At 38.4% G+C, this 24492-nt stretch overlaps 2 protein-coding genes across 2 annotated transcripts in view; both read right to left on the bottom strand.

The window, feature by feature from the left end:
* LOC130683083 (ankyrin repeat domain-containing protein 26-like) overlaps window positions 1–24492 on the bottom strand; it is a 123821-nt gene that overhangs the window by 88717 nt on the left and 10612 nt on the right. The window lies entirely within an intron of this gene.
* On the bottom strand, window positions 10371–23758 carry LOC130682889 (ankyrin repeat domain-containing protein 26-like). Its single transcript, XM_057498083.1, has 5 exons — window positions 23331–23758; window positions 22574–22782; window positions 15405–15474; window positions 14326–14371; window positions 10371–13241 (listed from the first exon to the last, which is right to left on the bottom strand). The coding sequence occupies exons 2-5, from the start codon at window positions 22723–22725 to the stop codon at window positions 13105–13107; spliced, it is 405 nt and encodes a 134-aa protein (XP_057354066.1). The 5' UTR covers window positions 22726–22782; window positions 23331–23758; the 3' UTR covers window positions 10371–13104.

Here is a 24492-nt window from a genome sequence, read left to right on the forward strand (position 1 = left end):
GGAGCATGCAATTTTGCACATGCTCCCCCTAGACATTAGTCATCCAACTGCTTGCTTTATATACTTTCACAAGAATTCCTATGCTTACACCTCAAAACCTGGCTGAGCAAAATTACTTATAAATGTAAATGAGTGCTCCCATTTTCACTCTCTCTGTCATACTCCAGATAAGCAAGTAAATCTGCCTTTATCTACCTTGACGTTAGCCTGTTCCTCCCTTAAAATATTCAAATGAAACTTTCATTCTGCTTCACTACTGTGTCTGTGCCCTTCAATTCCTTGTTGCAGCAGGGATGAGAATCGAGAACAAACTCATCACCTCCAACAGAGAGACAAAATATAGTAAGTTGAGCAGTAAGAAGTCTTTTAAAAATACACACTCCAAGAAAGGGGAGTGTGGGCACCCTCAGAGAGGAGGTGTGCTTTGAATTTAAGGTCTGGGATTTTACAGGGCTTTCTTTGTAAGGGTCAGCATAAGGCATGATGTATACAGGTGATTCATAATTCCTTTGAAGTTCTGTCTTAAGAAACGGGATATTTAGGTGACTGTGTTGGTTTGGACTTACGCATTCTTTGTCCACATAGATTTATTTACACTTCAGAGGTCTTTCTCCTACCCTGGTTACAAAGTTATTTGATTAAGGGATTGGAAAAACAGCATATAGGTTAAGCTAAAGAATAAGCTGGGCCTTTTTGCAGGCTAAGTAGATTTTACATTGGCACGATATAATTGACACAGTGAAGACATAGGCTGCGCTCTGATAGGTTTCTTCATCTGGGGAATGTCTGGACATTCCAAGTCACTCTTGCCTTTGAAACTTCAACTAATTACATCATTAACTTTGTTTATCCTTTCTGGCTCTCTAGTTTTATCTAGTTAACTCTCTGAGGCTCTTTTATTGGGCTTTACTGGCTTTATTCTCCTTCCACCCTGCTCATTTATTTTTATGTCTATCAGTTACCATCAAAAGAACTTCCTGTAAGAACAAGCCTGACCATGTCACTCCCCTGTTGAATGTTATCAGTGGCTTTCCACTGCCCTCAGGGAAAAGCCTCCTCATGGTTCCCATGGTCCTTGTTGATGTGATGCTGCTTGCTTCGTCCCCAGCCTGTCCCTCCTCATGGGCCATCCTGTCAGTGAGCTCGCTCTGCTCTCTCTCCTACCACTGATGCTGTACATACATGGCTCTGCCCTTGACATACTTCCCCTCCATTTGGGGCCTCAGGGAAGCCTTTCCTGAGGTTCTGGGCTATGTTGTTGCTTCAGGGGTTACCCCTGCTGTCACCTGCATGGTTCAGGAACTGAGATCACCTTAGCAGATTTGCTGACTAGGTGTTAGCTCGCCCTGTGAATCAGAACACAAGTTCTGGTGTGGGTAAAATTGCAATATTTCCAGTATCTCTCACCTGGCCTTAGTGCATCTCCTTAACAATAGGTGATTAAAAGGCAGGTGGGGAGTGAGTGTGCACCTGGACCAGAGAGGTTTGGTGAGGTCTTTTTGTAGCCAGGTCACGAGAGACATGGTTGAGCAGGTGTAGATGACTGCTTGTAAGCAATAAACAGGTTTCTCCCACTTTGACTGATTTTGGATTCAAAGGATTATTTGTCCTGTGCTGGAAACATATTTTTCTCCTGGAGATACATCTGGGAAGGCAGTGTCTGCAGCTGTTTTTTTTTTTTTTTGTATCTTGTTTTTCAGCTTTTCTCACCTGTATCTGCAAGGCATAGAGGAATTAGGAATAGTAAATTAAAAAGCCTGAATTGAATCTGGGTCAATTTGACTCTAAAATTGTGTTCTATCCAGCACATCCGTGTCTTCCCTAAGCCAACTTGACACTAAACAGGAAAGCTAGGATTTTTTGGAAAACTGTTCAGAAGGGAGACTAGTTGTCCTTTACAGATTTTTCTAAGATACTCTGCTTATGCTGTGACTAACTGTATGTCCTTTCTTAAGTTTGTGCATGCTATTTTAAAGGAAGAGCTCCTCTTGTGCATCTCCTTCCCTATTTCTGTTACTCTCAGCCCTTCATTCTGATACTTCTGATCACCAAGTGTATGGGGATTTCTCACACCAGCTGGGTTTCCTACAGCTCCATTCAGTTCTGATGCTCTACCTAGAGAAGGCGTCAGAGCCACAGGTTAAAGACCCAGTCCCACAGGAATGCCCACCCACTTTCACTCCAGACACCAATTCAAGTCTAGGTGGTTGCCTGTGCTTCTGACTGACTAGCTATAAATTGAAGGTTCCCACAATCCTCTACTTGAATTTGATGAATTTGCTAGAGCAGCTCATACAACTCAGGAAAATAGTTTATTTAGTAGATTATGGGTTTATTTCAAAAGGAAAAAACTCAGGAACAGCCAGAAGAATAAGTTAAATAGGGAAAGTATGTGGGAAGGGGTACAGGGCTTCCACGCCCTCTCCAGGCACACCACTCCCAAGACCAACCCAAAAGCTCTCTGAATCCTCTTCTTGGGAGTTTTTATGGAGGCTTTGTTACACAGACATGATTAATTAAATCACTGGGCATTGGTGATCACTTGAAGTCTCTCTCCCTACCTGGATGTTAGAGGTGGAGGCTGGAAGGTGCGTGACTGACTGGGCCACCCTCTGATCATGTGGCAACATGATTCCCCCAGCAACCAGCTTCCCTCCTTAGGGGCTTTTCAAGTCACATCATTAACATAAATTCAGGTTTGGCAGGAAAGGGTTTGTTATGAATAACAAGGCACTTCTTTCTCTAACATTCTGGACCTATTTGAGGTCAAAAGAACAAATAGGATAACCAAAGGAAAGGTTCTTCCCTTGCTCTTATCACTGAAGAAATTCTGAGGGTTTTAGAAGCTGTGTGCTAGGAACTGGATAAAGAGCTATTATATGTTTCTAATAAGTTACAATATCACAGCTATAGAGAAGACTTCTTGAGTGTGAAGAGTTGTTTTAGTTTTTGTGGTCTGTGCTTAGTTTCAGAGTTCAGTAAAACTTACTGACTGCAATTCTGAGGCCCTTGTCTGCCATCTGAAGATGGTCTGCAGAGTGAAGCTCAGTGCGGGCCTAAGCTCTTTGATTCAGGGCTACATTCTGCCCAGCCAACTGGTTGGCCCAGTTAGGGGGCTCTGCTGGCTTATTCTGTGGCTTTGTGGCCTCTGAGATATCAGTCTTGGCTCTCTCTGCCTGTCACCACTTAGAGGCTTCCTTTGCAGTGTAGATATCCTGGGGCCGTGCTGGCACATACTTTGGGAAGAAAATGAGATTTACCCTTGCGTTTGAGTGCATGTTTCTCAGTCTGTGTTGTATTTGGCAATGTGAACACTCCTTATCTGCATATTCTTGGGCCCTTAGTTTGAAATTATTTCGGGCCAGTGGGGAGCTGGCAGCCAAAAGCAGCAGCAGCATGACAAATGCCCTACTATTTGAATATGTACCTGTGAAACGTGACAAACTAAAATCAAAATGATGCCAGCATGGCTCAGGGAAATCACGGAAGCGGAGCCGGGAAATCATTGAGGAAATGCGGTCTGCTCATCAGCGATCCCACATCTCAGAAGAGTGCCGGACAGCATACTGCAGCCACATCCTGAGACCCCCATCTGTTATGGACCGATATGGACACTTGCCCGACACCGGCCATAGCAACCAACCAGAAACAACAATGTGCAAACTTCTCCGCCAGCTCTAATTACAAAACGTTCAAAACAACTTATGTGAAAGACTTAACTTACTGCTGTTTACTTTTAAAAACCCAAAACTTTGTCAATAATTCAGAGCACAATTTGGGTTGCTATCTAAAGCTGTGTCTCCCTAGGTTGCAGTTCCTAAGATCCCAAAGGAATACGACTAATTGTTTCACAGCTTTGCCTTTTTTTGGTTGACATACTTTATTCAGTTGCAAGGGTGCTGTTTGATATTTAGTCTTACTTGTTTCACCAAAATAACTGGTAAATGAAGAATATTCCATTTTGATAATGGGTAAGTTAATTTCACTAGAATTTTGGGATTATTCAAGTGAGAGTTCATCTAATATTCTGCTCACATAATATCTAAAATATTTACAGAATACCAGGGCCACATTTGTTTTTTGAACTTTGGTTAATAAAAATAAATAAGATATATATGAATTCTCAGGAAAACATATATTTATTCATGTGCTTCGTATAAAGAACATCAGTTATGCTTATTAAATCTGTTTTATAAGTAATGCCTCTTAGAAGTAACAGCTGACAGTAAGTTTATGAAAATAAAATTAATTAAAACTCCCAATTACAAAGATATTTTCAAAATGTAACAAAAATTACCTAGTATTAAACACAGCTTTTAAAAAATTAGTTCAGACACAGAGAAAAACATCATACAAATTTGTTTTTAAGAATAATTTGTTTCTTTATGCATTTTCTTCCAAACTCAGATAAAGCTGATATTTAGTCTGTGAATGTTTTCATACAAATGCCAAGTTCAGCATCCTAAAGAATTTAAAACATCCAGCTTTTAAAGTTATAAAATTAATGGAGGAGCTCATGCTGATAAACAGTATAAAATTTTCGAAATATATTCACAAAGAAGTGAAAGCCTCTAGTCCTTGGGGTGTCCTGAATTGTCCCGATGAAAACTGTAAAATGAAATACCTCAAATAGTCGTGTCTGTCTCTGAGATTTATACCATGTAAAAGACATATTACAATAAATCTCTTAAAAGAACTCTCTTAAAAAATATAACCAGAGCAAATGTGACTGGTGAGGAAGCGAAAACTGCCCTGTTAGGGCACTATATGAAAATACAGTAAAGGCAAATGTGGGTAAAATTGTAGCATTTCCAGAATATCTCGCCTGGCTTTAGTATATCTGCATATCAATAGGCGTTCAGAGGTGGAAAGAAGTATGGCTTTAGTGCATTTGCATCTATCTTTAGGGGTGGAGTTCATCTCCATATCAATGGGTGATCACCTGGGCAACAGAGGGCTTATCTGTACCTGAGAGGTGAGGGGGAGGGCCGGTGGTTGCTGCTAGAGCAGAGAAGAAAGATGGACTGGGACTGCAGTTTGTGAGAAATAAACGGTTTTAAACTTTATTTCTCCCTTGGAACGATTTTAGTTTTTAGAGGTATTTTGCCCCGGGATTTCTTTTCCCTGGACTTACAGCAAACTCTTAAGTTTCAGCTCTGATTGGCATTTCTTGGTTCCCTAGTGGTGGCCGCCATCTTTAATACCAACATGCTGGAAAGTGTGTAGTTGAATTACAGATAACTTATACCTCCTTCTCCCAACCTCCTGTGCAGCCAGCCAGACATTGGCCCTCCCTGACTCTCATCACTCACAGAAAGGAGGAAACGCCTCCATGCTGGTCCAGGGACAGACTCAGCTGGTAGGTGCCTTCCTTCTCATTTCTACTGGTAAGAAAAAAAGCCATTTGTATCATCAAGGTATGAAGGCCGCCCGCCAGGGGTATTAAAGCAAGAGGGCTGTCCCCAATGACGCGGCAGGGGCTGCACCGCCCTGGGCAGCCTCTGCTGGCCTTGCTGTGGATGCATCTGTTTAAGCCTGATTTACATTTCTGTTATGTGCAGCCAGTTATTCCTAACTGATAGAGTAGGAAAGACAAAAAAAGGGGAAAAAAAGCGCACTAGGATTTACATATCTTCAGAGAGTGGTACAATGTTGCTTCCTGAAAAACTCCTCAGTTTCTTCCCCATTCGTGTTTGTGACACGCCTGAGAAAGCACTCCACTCCCTGATGATTGCAGAAGCTGCATGTGCCATGGTTTCCTGCCTGCCCTTGGGTTTGTCCAAAGTTTTTCTCCTACTGTTTTTGTGCTTTTCCATATTACTATTTATTTTCTGTGATGTGAATTAGACACACAAAAAATAATCTACAAAAAATCGTGGCACACATTCAGTTTCTTATACCATTATCCACAAGGATTCTGATATGTCTTATTTTTCATGAAGACTTTTCCTGGCCACAGGTAAGTTTGACTTTCATGGATTCAGCCTTTCTCTTTTTTAGTAGCTTTTACAATGCATAGCATAATGACAAATTTGATAACTACTCCTCAGTTTAACTATTATGTCAAATTGAGAGTCAGTCCCATTCATGGAATCAGCAAGAGGAAAAAGAGTATTTCTGTATTTCTGTTCCATACATTTGAGCATTTGAATGCATGTTTGTTTTAGGATTTTGTCTTTTTGAAGGGATAGCAGTGCAGCCAGAACTGCAGTAGCCTCAGGGAATAGCTGTTAAGAAATATGTCCTGAAAGGGAATTGCTTCATTAAACATAAAACTTGCCTTTGTTTATTAGTATCCTGCCAGATGGGAATTAAGCGTTTTGAAGGCAGGCATCCACGTGGAATTTTGTTCCTGACATTGATGAATGACTGTGAATTCTGAGATGCAGGTTTTGCTGTAGGGTTTCAAGGAATGCCAGTCCAGCGTGTGACTCTAATGCCTGTTGCTTTTTTAGCATAGTAATGACAATTGTGTTTGGTGGAGTCTCAGAGCTGGGTTCATATTCCAGCTCTGCAGATGACAAGGTCTGTCTTTGGGCAAGTAACTCAGGGTCTTGTCTCCTCAGCGTTGTTGTACAGGACACAGCTGTAACACTATCTCACTATAATTGTGAGTATACAACTCTGTTCATTCAAGAGCCTCTCATGCATGGCACATGATAAGGGCTCATGCACTGTGGCCTTTATTGCTGTTGCTGGTAATGATGTGTTATATGTGTCACATTTACTTATTGCTGCTAGCAAGATTTGAAGCCAAATATGTGGCCTATTAGTAGATAATAGTGTTGTACAGATTTCAGTCTTGCTTTTGGCTAGTAAGAAAAAAAGCCATTTGTATCATCAAGGTATGAAGATAATATAAACATCATCTTCCACATATTTTCTTCCTTTCACTCTCATTTTATAATTTATGCAAGTCTTTTTTCCATTTTATTCAAGCATGATTGACAAATTGTGCATATTTAAGGTGTACAGTGTGGTGGACTGATATATGTATACATTGTGAAATGATTACCACAATCAAGCTCATTAATGTGTCTTTTATTTATTATTTTAAAAAATTTCCCCTCCCTGCATCTTTTATTTTTTGTATTGCTCTAAGCTAACTTAAATCCCTTCTGGAATAAAAGCATATAAAATACATGCCTATAAACAGACTCTTCGTAGGGGAAGCCCCTAACCACATTTCAGTCCATGGGATGTGTCTCTCCTCCCACTTGGTAGCAGCATCTCAAATATTATACGTGAGCTGTTATATAATACAATAGGCAGTGCTCTTGAGGTAGTACGAAGTCATGGACGTTATGTCATAGAACTCTGGCCTAGAGTCCATATATGCCTGCTGAGTCATACAGGCACATTAAAAAATGTTAATGAGACAAAACTAGATTGTTTTATTAGGGGGTGGAGAATTGAGGGTCAAATGAACAGGAAGGACTCCTGGTCATTGGTGGGTGGTGGGAGGAAACCGAGATATAGAGCTGAACAGAGTGCCTAGGTACGACGTGAACTTGATAGCAATGAAATCCCATCTGGAGGTTGTTTTATTTGTTTTAATTAATCTTCATAGCACTAATTTATTAATTTTTAATTATTTTAATTAATTTGTTTTAATTAATATTCATTAGACTGGTAAACAAGTTCAGATGAATAAGAGTATCTACATTTATTAAGTGATTTCTGTATTCTAGGTATTTTATATACATTATCTATACTATGCATAACAATCTTGTTAATCGGGTGTTTTTATTTCCTTTGGAATAATGAAACTGAAGCTCAGAAAATTAAGTAACTTGTCCAAGATCTGAAAGTCTATAAAGCTTACACTCCTTTCTAATATCCTGATGTGTGTAAATGGGCCCTCTCACACCAAAGCCCGTGCTGTCAAGTCTCCTACATTTAGCACTCTTAGCTCAACACAGAGATAAGTGACTGTTAATAATAACCATAATCATAATCATAATCATAAGGCAAATAAGTTTAGGTTGTGGTAGTTATCTCTGGATGTAGTGATTGGCTCAGAAGATAATGAGAACATGTGTGGGGTGTGTGTATAAGACTGAAATCAGGTAGTATCTAGATATGGAAAAAAGCTATCACATTTATTAATTAGATTCTCATTTCTGTAGAAAAGGAATGAACTAACTTTTATTAATGAAACCTAATGTTCTTACATTCAGATACATGAAAATACTAGCTGAGCCACTATTTTCAGTTGTACAGAAAGTTGAATATTTGCATGTTTTATTAGAAATGTAAAGGAGAAAATGTGAGATTCACATATAAAGTATAAAAATTAAATGAATAGTGATACATCATGTTTGATTTGATTGTTTATAGTTTAAGATTTGTAGTTAAAACAGAAACAGTTTCTATGATATGAATGCCCTTCCATTGTTCATTCACCATGTAAAAACTTGTTTAGTCCCCGCAGTAGTGGTGTCATGGAGACCTGTGTATTATGTCAGGGAGATTTTGGTATCCACACAGAAGAAGGAGAAATGTAGATAAGAAGGGGAAATTTAGTTTGCTGCTTACTGTGCCCTCTAAAGGGGTGTATAATGAAGATATGAGTTTATGACTTTAGATTGATTATAAATTTATTGAAGCCTCTAAGAATATATTTGTGGGAAAGAAACATAGCTAACTGTGGCAGTAGGTGACCTGTATTTCACCCTGAGCTGATAGACTCCATAGTCACTGCTACATACTGCACGCTCCTATGGTCACATGCACTACTTAGAAACTTCGTTGCATAGAAATGTAAAACATAAAAGAGTACATGTTGCTAGGAAAAGTTTTGGTCAAGAAACAGAAAATGATCACCTGTCTAACAGTTGGCCAATCATGAATAGATTAGAAAGAAGAAGAAAGAAAAAAGCTTGCCTATACCTGTTAATGAACTGCCCATGCCAATTAATCAACAGAACAATAAAAAATAATCATATCCTTGTGCAAAATGGTATAAATAAAGCTGTCATTGGCACTTTGTTGAGAGACCACCTCCATCTGACTGTGTGTCCTGTCTCTCCGTGCACTGACACCGTCTCATCCTTTTGGGCTTCACACGCACCCCTGGACTCCGGCAACTATTGATTACAAAGTAAATAAATATTTAAATCTTAAATCTTTAAATGAAGAGGGATGGCACTTTTTTTTGCACCACTTGATAATACATGCACAAAATACTTTTCTACCCTCAGACAGTACTTTTGCTAACTCAGCCCTTTCCTTGGGGTTAAGATTAGACAGGATTTAAAGAGCTTTAAGAGTGTGATTTTTGAAGAAATTCAGATGACCAGCAGGCACATGAAAAGATGCTCCATATCAATAACCATCAGAGAAATGCAAATTAAAACCACAATGGGATATCACCTCACACCAGTTAGGATGGCCAACAGCCAAAAGACAAACAACAAATGCTGGCGAGGATGTGGAAAAAGGGGAACCCTCCTACACTGCTGGTGGGAATGTATATTAGTTCAACCATTGTGGAAAGCAGTATAGAGGTTACTCAAAAAAACTAAAAGAAGAAATACCATTTGACCCAGGAATGCCACTTCTAGAAATTTATCCTAAGAAAACAGGATCACAGTTTCAAAAAGACATATGCACCCCTAAGTTTATCCCAGCACTGTTTACAATGGCCGAGATATGGGCAACCTAGGTGTCCATCAGTAGATGAATGGATAAGGATGTGGTACATATACACAATGGAATACTATTCAGCCGTAAGAAGAAAACAAATCCTACCATTTGCAACAACATGGATGGAGCTAGGGGGAATTATGGTCAGTGAAATAAGCCAGGTGGAGAAAGACAAGTACCGTATGATTTCACTCATCTGTGGAGTATAAGAACAAAGCAAAAACTGCAGGAACAGACAGCAGCAGACTCACAGAACCCAAGAATGGACTAACAGTTACCAAAGAGAAAGGGACTAGGTATGGTGGGTGGGAAGGGAGGGATAAAGGGATTAAGGGGCATCATGATTATTAGCACACATAATGTAGGGAGAGCATGAGGAAGGCAGTATATATAGCACACAGAAGACAAGCAGTGACTCTGTAGCATTTGACTATGCTGATGGACAGTGACTGTAATGGGGTATGTGGTGGGGACTTGATAATAGGGGGAAGGTAGTAACCACAATGTTGCTCATGTGAAACCTGAGCATAAGATTGTATATCAGTGATACAATAAATACATAAATAAATAAATAATTTTTAAAAATGGCATAGAGGTCATAAAAGGCCTCAGGAAAAACAATTGTGCTTTTTGAAAGGCCTCTAGCTATTGAGGACCATTTGAAGCCTTGATAAGCGATATTTAGTGCTTTAAATGAGGAATTAAAAAAAACTCTCTCAAAACACTTGTAAGATCTTTATTCCAAAGATAAGTAAAACCCAATTCAGCTTTAGATAAGGAGCATTATGAAGTGTGGGGTTTTTTTTTCTTTGAATAATTTCTGGTTTCATACCTTTGTGTTCTGAGAAGCTGGTTGGCATGTTTTTAATCTTCTCAATTTACTGAGGCTCTTTTTGTGGCCTAGGATGTGATCTGTTCTGGAAATGTTCCATGTGCACTTGAGAAAGCTGTGTATCCTGCTGCTTTTGGGTGGAGTGTCCTTAGATGTCTGTTAGGCCCATCTGTTAGGTCCATCTGTTTTAATGTGTTCAGTGCCTCTGTCTCCTCACTTATTTTTCTGTCTGGTTGATCTGTCCTTTGGAGTGAGTGGAGTGTTGAAATCTTCTAAAATGAATGCATTGCATTCTATTTCAGCCTTTAATTCTGTTAGGAACAGCCAAATACATGAAACAAATACTATGTTGAGTACATAGATATCTGTAGTGGTTATATCTTATTGTTGGACTGACCTCTTTGTCATTACATAATGTCCTTCTTTGTCTCTTGTTACTTTTTTTGTTTTTGAAGTCTATTTTTCTGATACAAGTATTGCAACTCCTGCTTTTTTCTCCCTATTATTTTCATTAAATATCTTTTTCCATCCCTTCACTTTTAGTCTGTGTGTGTCTTTGGGTTTGAAGTGAGTCTCTTGTAGGCAGCATATAGACAGGTCTTGCTTGTTTATCCATTCTGTAACTCTGTGTCTTTTGATTGGTGCAGTCAATTTACATTTAGGGTTATTATCAATAGATATGTACTTATTGCCATTGCAGGCTTTAGATTCATAGTTACCGAAGGTTCAAGGGCAGCTTCTTTACTACCTGTCTAACTTTAACTCGCTCATTACAGTAGTTCAAACATAATCTAAAGGTTCTTTTTTTCCCCCCTCTTTTTCTTCCTCCTCCCCTCTGTTTATTATAGGTGTCATATCCTGTATTCTTTGTGTATCCCTTGACTGAGTTTTTTTTTTTTCGAGAGGGCATCTCTCATATTTATTGATCACATGGTTGTTAACAACAAAAAAATTCTGTATAGGGGACTCAATGCACAATCATTAATCAACCACAAGCCTAATTCTCAACAGTCCCCAATCTTCTGAAGCATAACAAACATCGTTGACTGACTTTTTGGGTAACTGATGTAATTTTGCATTTGCTTAGTAATTAATTGGTCTACTACCTTTACTATGGTTTTATTTTCTCTCATGACAGCTATTAGCCTTTGGAGCACTCCCTTTAAAATACTCTGTAGAGATGTTTTGTGGAAGGTAAATTCCCTCAAGTTTTTCTTATCTGAATATTATTTAATCCCTGCTTCAAATTTAAGTGATAATCTTTCTGAGGAGAGTATTCTTGGTTGGATGCCCTTGTTTCATTTCATTAAATATGTCATGCTACTCCTTTCTGGCGTGTAAGTTTGCTGCTGAGAAGTCTGCTGATATTCTGATGGGCCTTCCTTTACATGTGATCTTTTTTCTCTCTCTGGCTTCTTTTAATACCCTGTCCGTGTCCTTGATCTTTGCCATTTTAATTATTATATGGCTTGGTGGTGTCTTCCTAGGGTCCCTTGAGTTGGGAGATCTTTGTACTTGCATGGCTTGAGCGACTATTTCCTTCCCTAGACTGGGAAAGTTTTCAGTATTTCCTCAAAGCTGCATTTTCTTCCTTTTTCTCTTCTTCTTCTTTTGATACCCCTGTAATGCGAATATTATTCCATTAGGATTGTTTGCAGAGTTGTCTTATTATTCTTTCATTCCTAGAACGTTTTTTCTCTCTGTGCCTCAACTTCTTTATATTCCTGTTCTTTAATTCTTGTTCCATTGACCATCTCCTCCTCTATTCTGCTTTTAAATCCCTCCAGTGTGTGTTTCATTTTAGATAGTGTATTTTTTATATTTCTCTCTCTCTTGAAGTTGTCCCTGAGAATTTGAATATTTTTCTGTAGCTCTGTGAGCATGTTTGTGATTTTTATTTTGAAATCTTTATCAAGAAGATTGGTGACTTCAGTTTCACTGAGCCCTCTTTCTGGTTTGTACAAAATTCTTTTGCTGTTTCATAATTCTGATGATGACTATGGAACAATACCTTTGTGTAGGTGGCACCCTCTAGTGCCCAGCTCTACTCTCTGGAGCTATCCAGCACCTGGAGTGATGGTGGGGTTACAGGTACACAGTGCTGGTGCCTGCCAGGGGTAAAAGCTCTTTCGGTAGCATGAAAATGCTACCTGGCTGCAGTGTCTGCATCCACTGCCAGGTCCAGTAGGCCGAGAACGGAGGTAGGAACCTCTGTGTTATGCCCCTGTAGGTACTCTAGGTGGGGCTGCTCTCCACGTGACCTGGTGCAATGGTGGTGGCATCAGCTGTGCAGACTCATGCCTGCTGGGAGGAATGAGTGGCAGGCTGCACATCACAGTGGGGGGCCTTAGCACTGCACTGCCAGCCAGGGGGATGGAGCATCTGATGGTCCTGAATGTTCCTAACCTGCTGGGCTGAGTTTGCTACTTTACCCTTTTCTTTAAGGTCTTTTCTTTTCCCCAGATGTAGGCAGTGTGTTGCAGTCTTCTGGGTCAGTCTTTTAGGATTAGTGGTATTTGCTGTATTTTCATTACATGTGGTTTTGGGAGGTGGTTTCTGCCTCAGTTCTCTCACCGCCAGCCATCTTTTCCCCCTCCATCAGACAAGTACATTTTACATTTCTTTCAGATCATATAGTTTTTCCTCAAAATCTGTGCATATTCCTGTGATGTCTTCAAAAGTAGAGCTTGAGTTGGAGTTAACCCACCCATAGATCCTAGAGGAGCAGCTACAGAGGATTCAAATTCAAATTTAGCAGCATCTGAAAAGAAACAGAAAAAATTATACTCCATATAAAATACTTCAGAGTTAACATGTATGAGTTAATAAAAAGAAGTTGGGGCCTTTATGAGTGTTAAAAATGAAAAATATCTATACACAATTGCGGTACAAAATACAAGACTACTAGGAAATATAACTTGCCCATAGTTATACACAATTAATTCTGACTGTGGCTAAGTATCAGAGCTTCTGGTTTTCCTATTACAAGATGGAACTAGAGAAGATAAAGATGACACAGTTCACCGTGACAACCATATGCTGTAAATGGGAAAAACAGACCGACAGGCAGTTCCCACACAGTCAGGTATACCATGAGAGGTATAAAACAGGGTGCTATTAGAACACACAGAGGGGACATCCCAATTGATACTGCAGGAAAAGGGAAAGATGTGCCAGATAGAGGGAAGAAGCATCTGCAAAGAGCTAGAGGTGAGGAAGAACATTTGTGGAATTGTAAGTAGTCTAGTTCAGTGACATGCTAGAGCAAATGGGCAGAGTAGGGTAAGTAGCAAGAGATGAGACTGAAGGACTTGGCAAGCACCAAATTTGATTTGGGTGTTTTGATTCCTTGCTAAGGTATTTGTAATTTTTCCTGAAAGTAGAAAGGTAAAACCAAAGATCAAGTCAATGGCTGGATATTTAAATGTCATCCTTCAAGTGACACTTAAAATTGCCTATTAGTAGGTGAGTCTTGGTTTCTTGGCCTTAAATCACTACCAGAAACATGAGAAGCTGACAAAGCCCATGTGTTCTGAGAAGTGTAGGATGAGAGTTCTAAAGGAATAGCAGAAGTAAAAGAAAAGGTATAGCCAAAAATAAGAACAGACTGATGGATGTGTTGAGATTTTAAAAAATCTATGGAACATGTTGAATAAATGAGGAAGAAATATATTATTCACTATGAATGGCTGTGCCCTCACATTTTCTCATTAGATATGTATAAGAAACAAATATTTACATAATACCTACTATCTGAACAATGGAAAGAGTTGCTATTTACTATTCAGAGTTCATTTCAGAAAGCAGTGACAGCTAAATTTAATTAATAAATTTTGGCAACATACCTTCTTTTAGTGCTCTAGTTATATTTTTGTCAAATTCTTGCTCCATCTGAAATAAGTCAAATATTATTTGTAATTTTTAAGTTAAGCAAGACATTATCATGTGAGTGACACATAGCTGATGATGTATGGCCTTTAACTAATAGTTTTAGAGACTAGACTTACCTCGGGGATTGCTTCAATAGAAAAATAATCACATGAATAAAATAAATTCCTACTCAATTTTAGATAACATATCTGCAATGTTATTTTGATTAATCTGATAAAAAGTACAATTTGGTGTGTGTTAAATACATGATTTCAGAAAGGTGATATTTGATCTTACTATTAAGAAGAAATTTAAACAATTCAAGTCATATTATACACTGACTGCATTACTTTGCAAGACTTAGAAAAACTATCCTGTATAAAAGCTTTATCAGTTTTCTTAATCTAATGAGTTTTTCCTTCAAAAGGGCTTTCTATTATTGTACTTTTAGATAAGGTAAAATCTGTGTTAATTTTTCAGCACAGGATCTTAAAGACATAAAATGAGGAAAGTGGGACTGTCATAACAATGTAATGTAAAAATTCCTGCAACAAGTTAAGTGAAATCATTTTTCTATCTGTACTATGACTACAAAAATCTCTCTCTACTTCATTTGGACACAAAGATTTCAGAATATCTGCTTGAAGAAAGGAAAAATAGAGGCTAGAGCCAGTTTTCAACCTTAATTTCTGATTCATAATTTTCTAGAATTAGAAACAAGGCAAATAATACTCAATTCTTTAATGACGATTTTGTTGCCTTTCTGGAAAGTGGGAGTTTTGATGCATTTTTTTCAAATATGCAGCTTTTCACAAAAATTAGTGTCAGTTTAGTTTCATTTATTGAATAGAGTTAACATTAGGTATCTCTTGAAAATGAGAAATCCAACAACTTTAAAAAATAAAATTTCTGTCTCCTTTCTCAGAAGCACAAATAATTATGACTTTTAAGTAGTGAGCACTAATCAGTTAAACAACTAGAATTTCAACAAACTAAAAACAAGAATTACATCACAAATTTGAAACCCAGGGGGAAAAAGGATAGTATAACTAACCTTGGCAAAGAATGTGTCCATTTCCTTCTCTCTACGTTTGCTATTGATCTCTGCTAACCTCTCAGTAGTCCTGTGGAGAGTGGTGAAAACAAATGCTTATTATTTCATTTTTCCCTAAGTGATACCTAAATACCTTGCATTAAAAAAAGTTACTACAATACTAAATTGAATTTCTTACAAAACAGTGTTTCAGCATTGAAAATCTGCTTAAGATCTATTGTATACAATTAAGTAAGTACATGTTTTTCTAGGGTGACTCCTAACTAACAAGTAATTCAAAGTAGGGAAGGGAGAGAAACGGCGATTCATGATATAGATGGCTTACAAGTAAAACTTCCTGCCTTCTGGAATGTCTGTATTTACAAGATTCATGAGGAGACACTTAAACCTATTTAGTAAACCAGTTCAGAGATCAAAGATAAAGCATCCATCAAAGATATTTTCGAGCATTTGCTTTGACCACCCTTTATGTCTCACTCATTATCTCAGAGAAATTAGGCATCAGGCACTGAGGCATAATTGAGAGTAACAATCTCTAGGTGAGGAAAAAGGGTGACCAAAGAAGACTAAAATAGCTCTGGAGGCAGTTAGCATGTAACATTGTCACCAAGGTATCCATCCTTTCTGTTTTCCATGCACTCCCTTAGACACACCACAGTGTTGCTATTATTTTTTTATTTTGGTATCACTAATCTACCATTACATGAGGAACATTATGTTTACTAGGAACCCCCTTCACCAAGTCCCTCCCACAAACCCCATTACAGTCACTGTCCATCAGCATAGTAAGATGCTGTAGAATCACTACTTGTCTTCTCTGTGATGCACAGCCCTCCCCGTGCCCCCCCCCACATTACACATGCTAATCGTAATGCCCCCTTTCTTATCCCCCTCCTTATCCCTCCCTTCCCACCCATCCTCCCCAGTCCCTTTCCCTTGGGAACTGTTAGTCCAATTCTTGGGTTCTGTGATTCTGTTGCTGTTTTTTTCCTTCAGATTTTTTTTTGTTCTTTTACTCCACATATGAGTGAAATCATTTGGTACCTGTCTTTCTCCGCCTGGCTTATTTCTCTGAGCATAATACCCTTTAGCTCCATCCATGTAGTTGAAAATGGTTGGACTTGTTTTCTTCTTATGGCTGAATAATATTCCATTGTGTATACGCACCACATCTTCTTTATCCATTCATCTACTGATGGACAGTTAGGTTGTTTCCATTTCTTGGCTATTCTAAATAGTGCTGCGATAAACACAGGGGTGCATCTGTATTTTTCAAACTGGGCTACTGTGTTCTTAGGGTAAATTCCTAGGAGTGGAATTCTTGGGTCAAATGGTATTTCTATTTTGAGCATTTTGAGGAACTTCCATACTGCTTTCCACAATGGTTGAACTAATTTACATTCCCACCAGCAGTGTAGGATGGTTCCCCTTTTCTCCACAACCTTGCCAACGATTTGTTGTTGTTTGTCTTTTGAATGGTGGCAATCCTTATGATGTCTCATTGTGGTTTTAATTTGCATTTCTCTGATGACTAGCGATGTGCAGCATCTTTTCATGTGTCTGTTGGCCATCTGAACTTCTTCTTTGGAAAAGTGTCTGTTCAGCTCCTCTGTCCATTTTTTAATTGGATTATTTGCTTTTTGTTTGTAGAGGTGTGTGAGCTCTTTATATATTTTGGATGTCAACCCTTTATCAGATCTGTCATATATGAACATGTTCTCCCATACTGTAGGATGCCTTTTTGTTCTATTGATGGTGTCATTTGCTGTACAGCAGCTTTTCAGCTTGATATAGTCCCACTTGTTCATTTTTCCTTTAGTTTCCCTTGCCTGGGGAGATATGTTCATGAAGAAGTCGCTTATGTTTATATCCAAGAGGTTTCTGCCTATGTTTTTTTCTAAGAGTTTTATGGTTTCATGACTTACATTCAGGTCTGTGATCCATTTTGAATTTACTTTTGTGTATGGGGTTAGACAATGATCCACTTTCATTTTCTTACATGTAGCTGTCCAGTTTTGCCAACACCAGCTGTTGAGGAGGCTGTCATTTTCCCATTATATGTCCATGGCTCCTTTATAGTATATTAATGGACCATATATGCTTGGGTTAATGTCTGGAGTTTGTATTCTGTTCCACTGGTCTGTGGCTCTGTACTTGCACCGTTACCAAATTGTATTGATTACTGTGGCTTTGTAGTAGACCTTGAAGTTGGGGAGTGAGATCCCCCCCACTTTATTTTTCCTCCTCAGTATTGCTTTGACCATTTGGTGTCTTAGGTGGTGCCATATGAATTTTAGAACTATTTGTTCCAGTTCACTGAAGAATGCTGTTGGTATTTTGATAGGGATTACATTGAATCTATAGATTGCTTTGGGCAGGATGACCATTTTGACAATATTAATTCTTCCTAGCCGAGAGCATGGGATGAGTTTATATATGTTAGTGTTTTCTTTAAGTTCTCTAAGAGTGTCTTGTAGTTTTCAGGGTATAGGTTTTTCACTTCCTTGGTTAGGTTTATTCCTAGGTATTTTATTCTTTTGTGAATGGAATTGTTTTCCTGATTTCTCTTTCTGTTAGTTCATTGTCAGTGTATAGGAAAGCCACAGAATTCTGTGTATTAATTTTGTATTCTGCAACTTTGCTGAATTCTGATATTAGTTCTAGTAGTTTTGGAGTGGAGTCTTTAGGGTTTTTTATGTACAATATCATGTCATCTGCAAATAGTGACAGTTTGACTTCTTCTTTACCAATCTGGATGCCTTGTATTTCTTTGTTTTGTCTGATTGCCATGGCTAGGACCTCCAGTACTATGTGGAATAACAGTGGTGAGAGCGGACATCCCTGTTTCGTCCCCGATCTCAGAGGAAAAGCTTTCAGCTTCTTGCTGTTCAGTATGATGTTGGCTGTGGGTTTATCAAATATGGCCTTTATTATGTTGAGGTACTTGCCCTCTATTCCCATTTTGCTGAGAGTTTTTATCATGAATGGCTGTTGAATTTTGTGGAATGCTTTTTCAGCATCTATGGAGATGATCATGTGGTTTTAGTCTTTCTTTTTATGTGGTGGATGATGTTGATGGATTTTCGAATGTTGTACCATCCTTGCATCCCTGGGATGAATCCCACTTGGTCATGGTCTATCATCCTTTTGATGCATTTTTAAATTCGGTTTGTTAATATTTTGTTGAGTATTTTTGCATCAATGTTCATCAGGGATATTGGTCTGTAATTTTCTTTTTAGTTAGGGTCTTTACCTGGTTTTGGTATTAGGGTAATGTTGGCTTCAGAGAATGAGTTTGGGAGTATTCCCTCCTCTTCTATTTTTTGGAAAACTTTAAGGAGAATGGGTATTATGTCTTCTCTGTATGTCTGATAAAATTCTACAGGAAATCCATCTGGCCTGGGGGTTATGCCCTTGCGCAGTATTTTGATTACCGCTTCAATTTCGTTGCTGGTAATTGGTCCATTTAGATTTTTTTTCTTCCTTGGTCAGTCTTGGAAGGTTGTATTTTTCTAGGAAATAGTCCATTTCCTGTAGGTTTTCAAGGTTGTTTGCATATTGGTTTTCATAGCATTCTCTAATAATTCTTTGTATTTCTGTGGGCTCCATTGTGATTTTTCCTTTCTTGTTTCTGATTCTGTTGATGTGTGTTGATTCGATTTTTCTCTTAATAACTCTGGCTAGGGGCTTATCTATTTTGTTTATTTTCTCAGAGAATCAGCTCTTGGTTTCATTGATATTTTCTATTGTTTTATTCTTCTCAATTTTATTGATTTCTTCTCTTACCTTTATTATGTCCCTCCTTCTACTGACCTTAGGGCTCATTTGTTCTTTTTTTTCCAATTTCAATAATTGTCACTTTACACGATTCATTTGGGATTGTTCTTTAAATATGCCTGGATTGCTATATACTTTCCTCTTAGAATTTATAATGGTTATATCCTCTTGTACTGACCCCTTTGTCATTATGTAATGTCCTTCTTTATCTCTTGCTTTCTTTGTTTTGAATTCTGTTTTGTCTGATACTAAAACTGCAACAGCTGCATTTTTCTCCCTGTTGTTTGCATGAAATATCTTTTTCCATCCCTCTACTTTTAGTCTGTGCATGTCTTTGGGTTTGAGGTGAGTCTCTTGTAAGCAGCATGTAGATGGGTCTTGCTTTTTTACCCATTCTATTACTCTGTGTCTTTTGATTGGTGCATTCAGTCCATTGACATTTAGGGGTGATTATTGAAAGATATGTACTTATTGCCATTGCAGGCTTTAGATTTGTGGTTACCAAAGGTTCAAGGTTAGCTTCTTTACTATCTTACCATCTAACTTAACTCACTTATTGAGCTATTGTAAACACTGTTTGATGTTTCCGTATTTCTCTACCTTCTTATTCCTCCTCCTCCATTCTTTATATGTTGGGTGTTTTATTCTGTGCTCTTTGTTTCTCCTTTGATTGCTTTTGTGAGAAGTTAATTTTATTTATTGCCTTTAGTTAGTATTTGGTTGGTCTGCTTTCTTTGCTGTGATTTTATTTTCTCTGGTGACATCTATTTGGCCTTAGGAGTGCTCCCATTTAGAGCAGTCCCTCTAAAATACCCTGTAGAGGCGGTTTCTGGGAGGCAAATTCCCTCAACTTTTGCTTGTCTGGGAATTGTTTAATCCCTCCTTCATATTTAAATGATAGTTGTGCTGGATACAGTATTCTTGGTTCAAGGCCCTTCTGTTTCATTGCATTAAATATACATGCCATTCTCTTCTGTCCTGTAAGGTTTCTGTTGAGGTCTGATAATAGCCTGATGGGTTTTCCTTTGTAGGTGACCTTTTTTCTCTCTCTGGCTACCTTTAATACTCTGTCCTTGTCCTTGATCTTTGCCATTTTAACTATTATGTATCTTGGTGGTGTCCTTCTTGGGTCCCTTCTGTTGGGTATTCTGTGGACTTCTGTCATCTGAGAGACTATTTCCTCCCCCAGTTTGGGTAAGTTTTCAGCAATTATTTCTTCAAAGACAGTTTCTATCTCTTTTTCTCTCCCTTCTTCTTCTGGTACCCTTCTAATGTGAATATTGTTCCATTTGTATTGGTCACACAGTTTCTTCATAATCTTTCATTCCTGGAGATCCTTTTATCTCTCTCTGCGTAAACTTCTCTGTGTTCCTGTTCTCTGATTCCTATTACATTAATGGCCTCCTCCACCTCATCCAGTCTTCTCATAAGTCCTTCCAGAGATTGTTTTATTTCTGTATTCTCCCTCCCAGCTTTATCCATGAGCTCCTGAACATTTCTCTGTAGCTCCATCAGCATGCTTATGACCTTTATTTTGAATTCTTTTTTAGGAAGATTGGTTAACTCTATGTCCCCAGGTTCCCTCTCGGGGGATGTCAGAGTTATTCTTGTCTGGATCAAATTCTTCTGCCTTTTCATGGTGATAGAGGTAGTCTTGGGCATTTGGTGTGTATGTCAGCTGGGAGAACAAAGCCCCTTCTAGCTTGCTGTTCGCCTTCCTTTCCTGAGAGAACAGCGACCCCTAGCAGCTTGTGCTGGGCAGTTGCGCACAGACGGTGCCTCTGAGTCTTCTCCTGATGGCTGCGGAGTAGGCTCCGGGCAGTTGCTGTGGGTCTGGCCTCTCCCAAGCTGCTCACTGCCATGGCGGGGCTGCGCTGTAGGGGGAATGGAAGGGAGGCTGTTGATCGTTGTGAGGGGCCTAAGAGCTGTGCTGCCTTACAGGGGGTAGAGCGCCCATAGTTCTCCGGGGTTCCCAGCTGCTGAGATGAGTGTGCCAGGATCCTTCCATCCAGCTGTGAGACCCCTGTCCCTTTAAGACTTTGAAAAAGCACTCGCTTTTCTTTTGTACAACGGGCACCGTTTGCGGGGACCCGCTCGATTTTACTGTTCCGTTTCCCTAATTTCCAGCACACTACGCACTGTGTGTCTGTGCTCCTGGTGTGGATGACAAGGGCTGGGTATTTAGCAGTCTTGGGCTCCCACTCCCTCCCCATTGTGACTCCTTTTCTCCCACTGGGGAGCTGGGGTTGTAGGAGCGCTAGGGTCCCACCGGGCCACGGCTTGTATCTTACCCTCTTCGTGAGATGCTGAGTTCTCAGAACTGCAGATGCAGCCTGGCTGTTATATTGTATCTTCTGGTCTCTCTTTTAGAAATAGTTGTATTTGTTTTTATTTTAAAAAATATGTATGGTTTTGGGAGGAGATTTCCGCTGCCCTACTCACGCCATCATCTTGGCTACTCCCCCCACAGTGTTATTTTAACCACTTTGTGAATTATAGTGCTGTTCATCCCTATGTCAGTCTTTATTTCAGATGGATGCCTTTATGTAGAGTAGAAAAATTATGATAGTTTTTTCCATGAAGCCCTCTAGTGGTAACACCAACAATTACAATCAGGAAAACAAAACTTCCATGCAGCGGATGTGCTAATGTGAGGAAAATGGAAGGTACTATTGCCAGGATCCTCAACAGAACCTAAACTGGTCGATTTAATTGGCCTGCTGCTAGGCTACTGCCTCCACACCCACAGGCAATAAGCTATTAGTGGCTGAGTCATTATATAAAGACCCCTTCCCAGAGGCAGAGATGTAGATTACGGACCTGCAGACTGTTGGGTGCATGTGATTCTAGTGTCCAGCTATTGATGGGAGAATAGAGCCAGGTAGAAACCTTTTAACCCCAGGAACGTTCCCTTCTCATTTCTCCATCTCACTGAATTCATAGTGAACTTGCCTGGAGCTGAAGCCCTCAGGCAAGACAGCTGAGTAGTAGTACTTGGCCCTTTGAGTTTAAGATGTAATCTTCCAAAAAATAGTTAAACTCATTAATATTTCTATTTAGTGGAATTCTTTAGGAAGTCATTTTATAATAATATCACTGTCTAAGTTAAAAAGCTTCAAAAACAATGAGGTTCAAGAATAGTAGATCAGGTTAACTATGAAAATATTAAAAGGAAAAAATAAAGTCATTTAAAACCAAAAAGGGGAGAGGGGTACAAAAACTCTTGGAGGAACATTTTAAATGTAAGTTCACTTACAAACATCATTTTCCAGAATATACTATCCAGTTAGCTTTCATTCCTACTAATCTTATAAACCTGGCTCCATAGAAATAATGCTTTAGAGACAAACTAATGAGCTTAATTTATTTTCTATGATTCTGTTTTGACTTACTTGTCTAGTTGATTTGCCAATGACAGGCTGGTATTTACTTCTTCTCGGTGTAATTGTTTATATTTCTCCAATTCAGCTCTAATGGAATCTTCTTGAGAAATTTTTTTGGAGAGCTGAAACTCGAGATCTTTAATTCTGAGTTCCATTTGCATTCTAAATGAAGAATTATCCTTCTCTCTCCACTGCTGTAATCTCTTTTGTGCTTCATCCTTTAAAACAAATTAAAAGAATGCGTTTTTTAAGTAAGTATAATCTGAATAATTATAGCATATTTGTTTCCCTTAGTTTTGACTCAGTGTTTCAGAAAGCAATTTTAAATGTGAAAAAAAAAGACTTGAAGTTTAATATATTTACCTTAAACTCATTTGAATTAAATCTGCATTATAAAAATTAGATTGAGTTATTCTTATTTTAGTACTCATATAATCACACATTTCAAAGAATAACAATCTATAGTTAAAATATTTAAACAATATAATCTAAGAATATAGTATACTTTTAAAATCACAATTTCCTTTTCCTCTTGTCAGCCAGTCTTGAAAATTCTAAATGATTGTCTAATGAGAATGATTCTGAAAGATGGATTTTGTGATAATGATGGAAACTGAAATATTTAGGAGAAACACATGCTACCATCCTTCCAGAAATCTATGAAACCAACTGGCATAAAAGTAGAGGAAATAGAGATAAATGTATACATCAAAAATGTAATCTGCAGGGAGATGAAATAAGGCACATTACAGATTAATAAATTAACCTGTAAAAACCAATCGACTTCTTTTAATTTTTCTCCTGTTTTCTGTCTTGCTCTTTCTTCAGTGTCCCAGTGTCCCGTCTGTACTGTTCCATCTTATTGTGTTCCAGTGAAATCCTTGCCAGGTGAGTTTTAAGGTTTCTGACTTCTGAAGATGAAACTTCCAGTTTTCTTGAAAGATTAACAACCTACATGAATGAAATAAGTGAGTTTGGTAATGAAGGTAGACTGAGAATGGCCCAAGTCAAAGCCAGTATCAATTAAAATAAATTAAGTTATAATAAAATGTTACCCATACCATAGTAGAGTCTTAGAACACTGAACCTTGAATTACTCAGAAATTCAAGAACAAAATTAAAACCACCAGGAGTCAAAATAATACACCCTTTGCTGCCATTTTTGCCATTACAACATTTGCACTTGGTTTTATGCTCTTATATTTTTATATTATTGTCCCATGTTGATTCTCCATAAAGTTATTATATGTCACCTCTCAGTAGGAAAGGTCCCCCATGCTAACAGTTCATAATTTTAAAAAAGTTTCAGAACTATCACATTGTTATTTAGCCCTAATTCAATAAATGCCTCCCAAAATAAGACTCTAATGATCTATAAATATGTATTTTAATGCCATAAGCCTTTTTCTCAACTACAAATGTTTTATGCTAATTCAAATCAGTTTCCAAGGAAAGGATTGTCACAGTTAAGGAGAATTCATACCTCCCAATATGGAATTTTAGTGAGATGAGCCATACATTTTTTTGAACACTACCACAACTCCATAGTGCTATCTTGTTATCTTTTGTTTCTTACCAACAAATAAGAAAACATAATTAACAAAAAGAAAACCTGTTGTAATTTCAGCGATAACTGAGGTGGGAAGAACTACTTTTGTTTAGATACAGAGATTATTTGGTAAGATAAGGTGAGTGGATGTGGTTTTCACAAATTCTTACAAATTTTACATTTCCTGTGAAATTCCCTCCCCTTTCATGTATGTGGCCTTACTACCTGGTTTCTAGTGAAGAGCATATGGTGGAACTGCTGTGTGAACCCTAGGTTTGGTTAGAAAGTGTAAATACAGCTTCCATCTGATATTCTCGCTCTAGGGACGCTCACCCTAGGAGCCCAGCCACCTTGCTGTGAAGCACCCCAGGGCACCAAG

Source organism: Manis pentadactyla, chromosome 3 (assembly GCF_030020395.1).
Source record: "Manis pentadactyla isolate mManPen7 chromosome 3, mManPen7.hap1, whole genome shotgun sequence".
In the NCBI taxonomy this organism is placed as follows: domain Eukaryota; kingdom Metazoa; phylum Chordata; class Mammalia; order Pholidota; family Manidae; genus Manis; species Manis pentadactyla.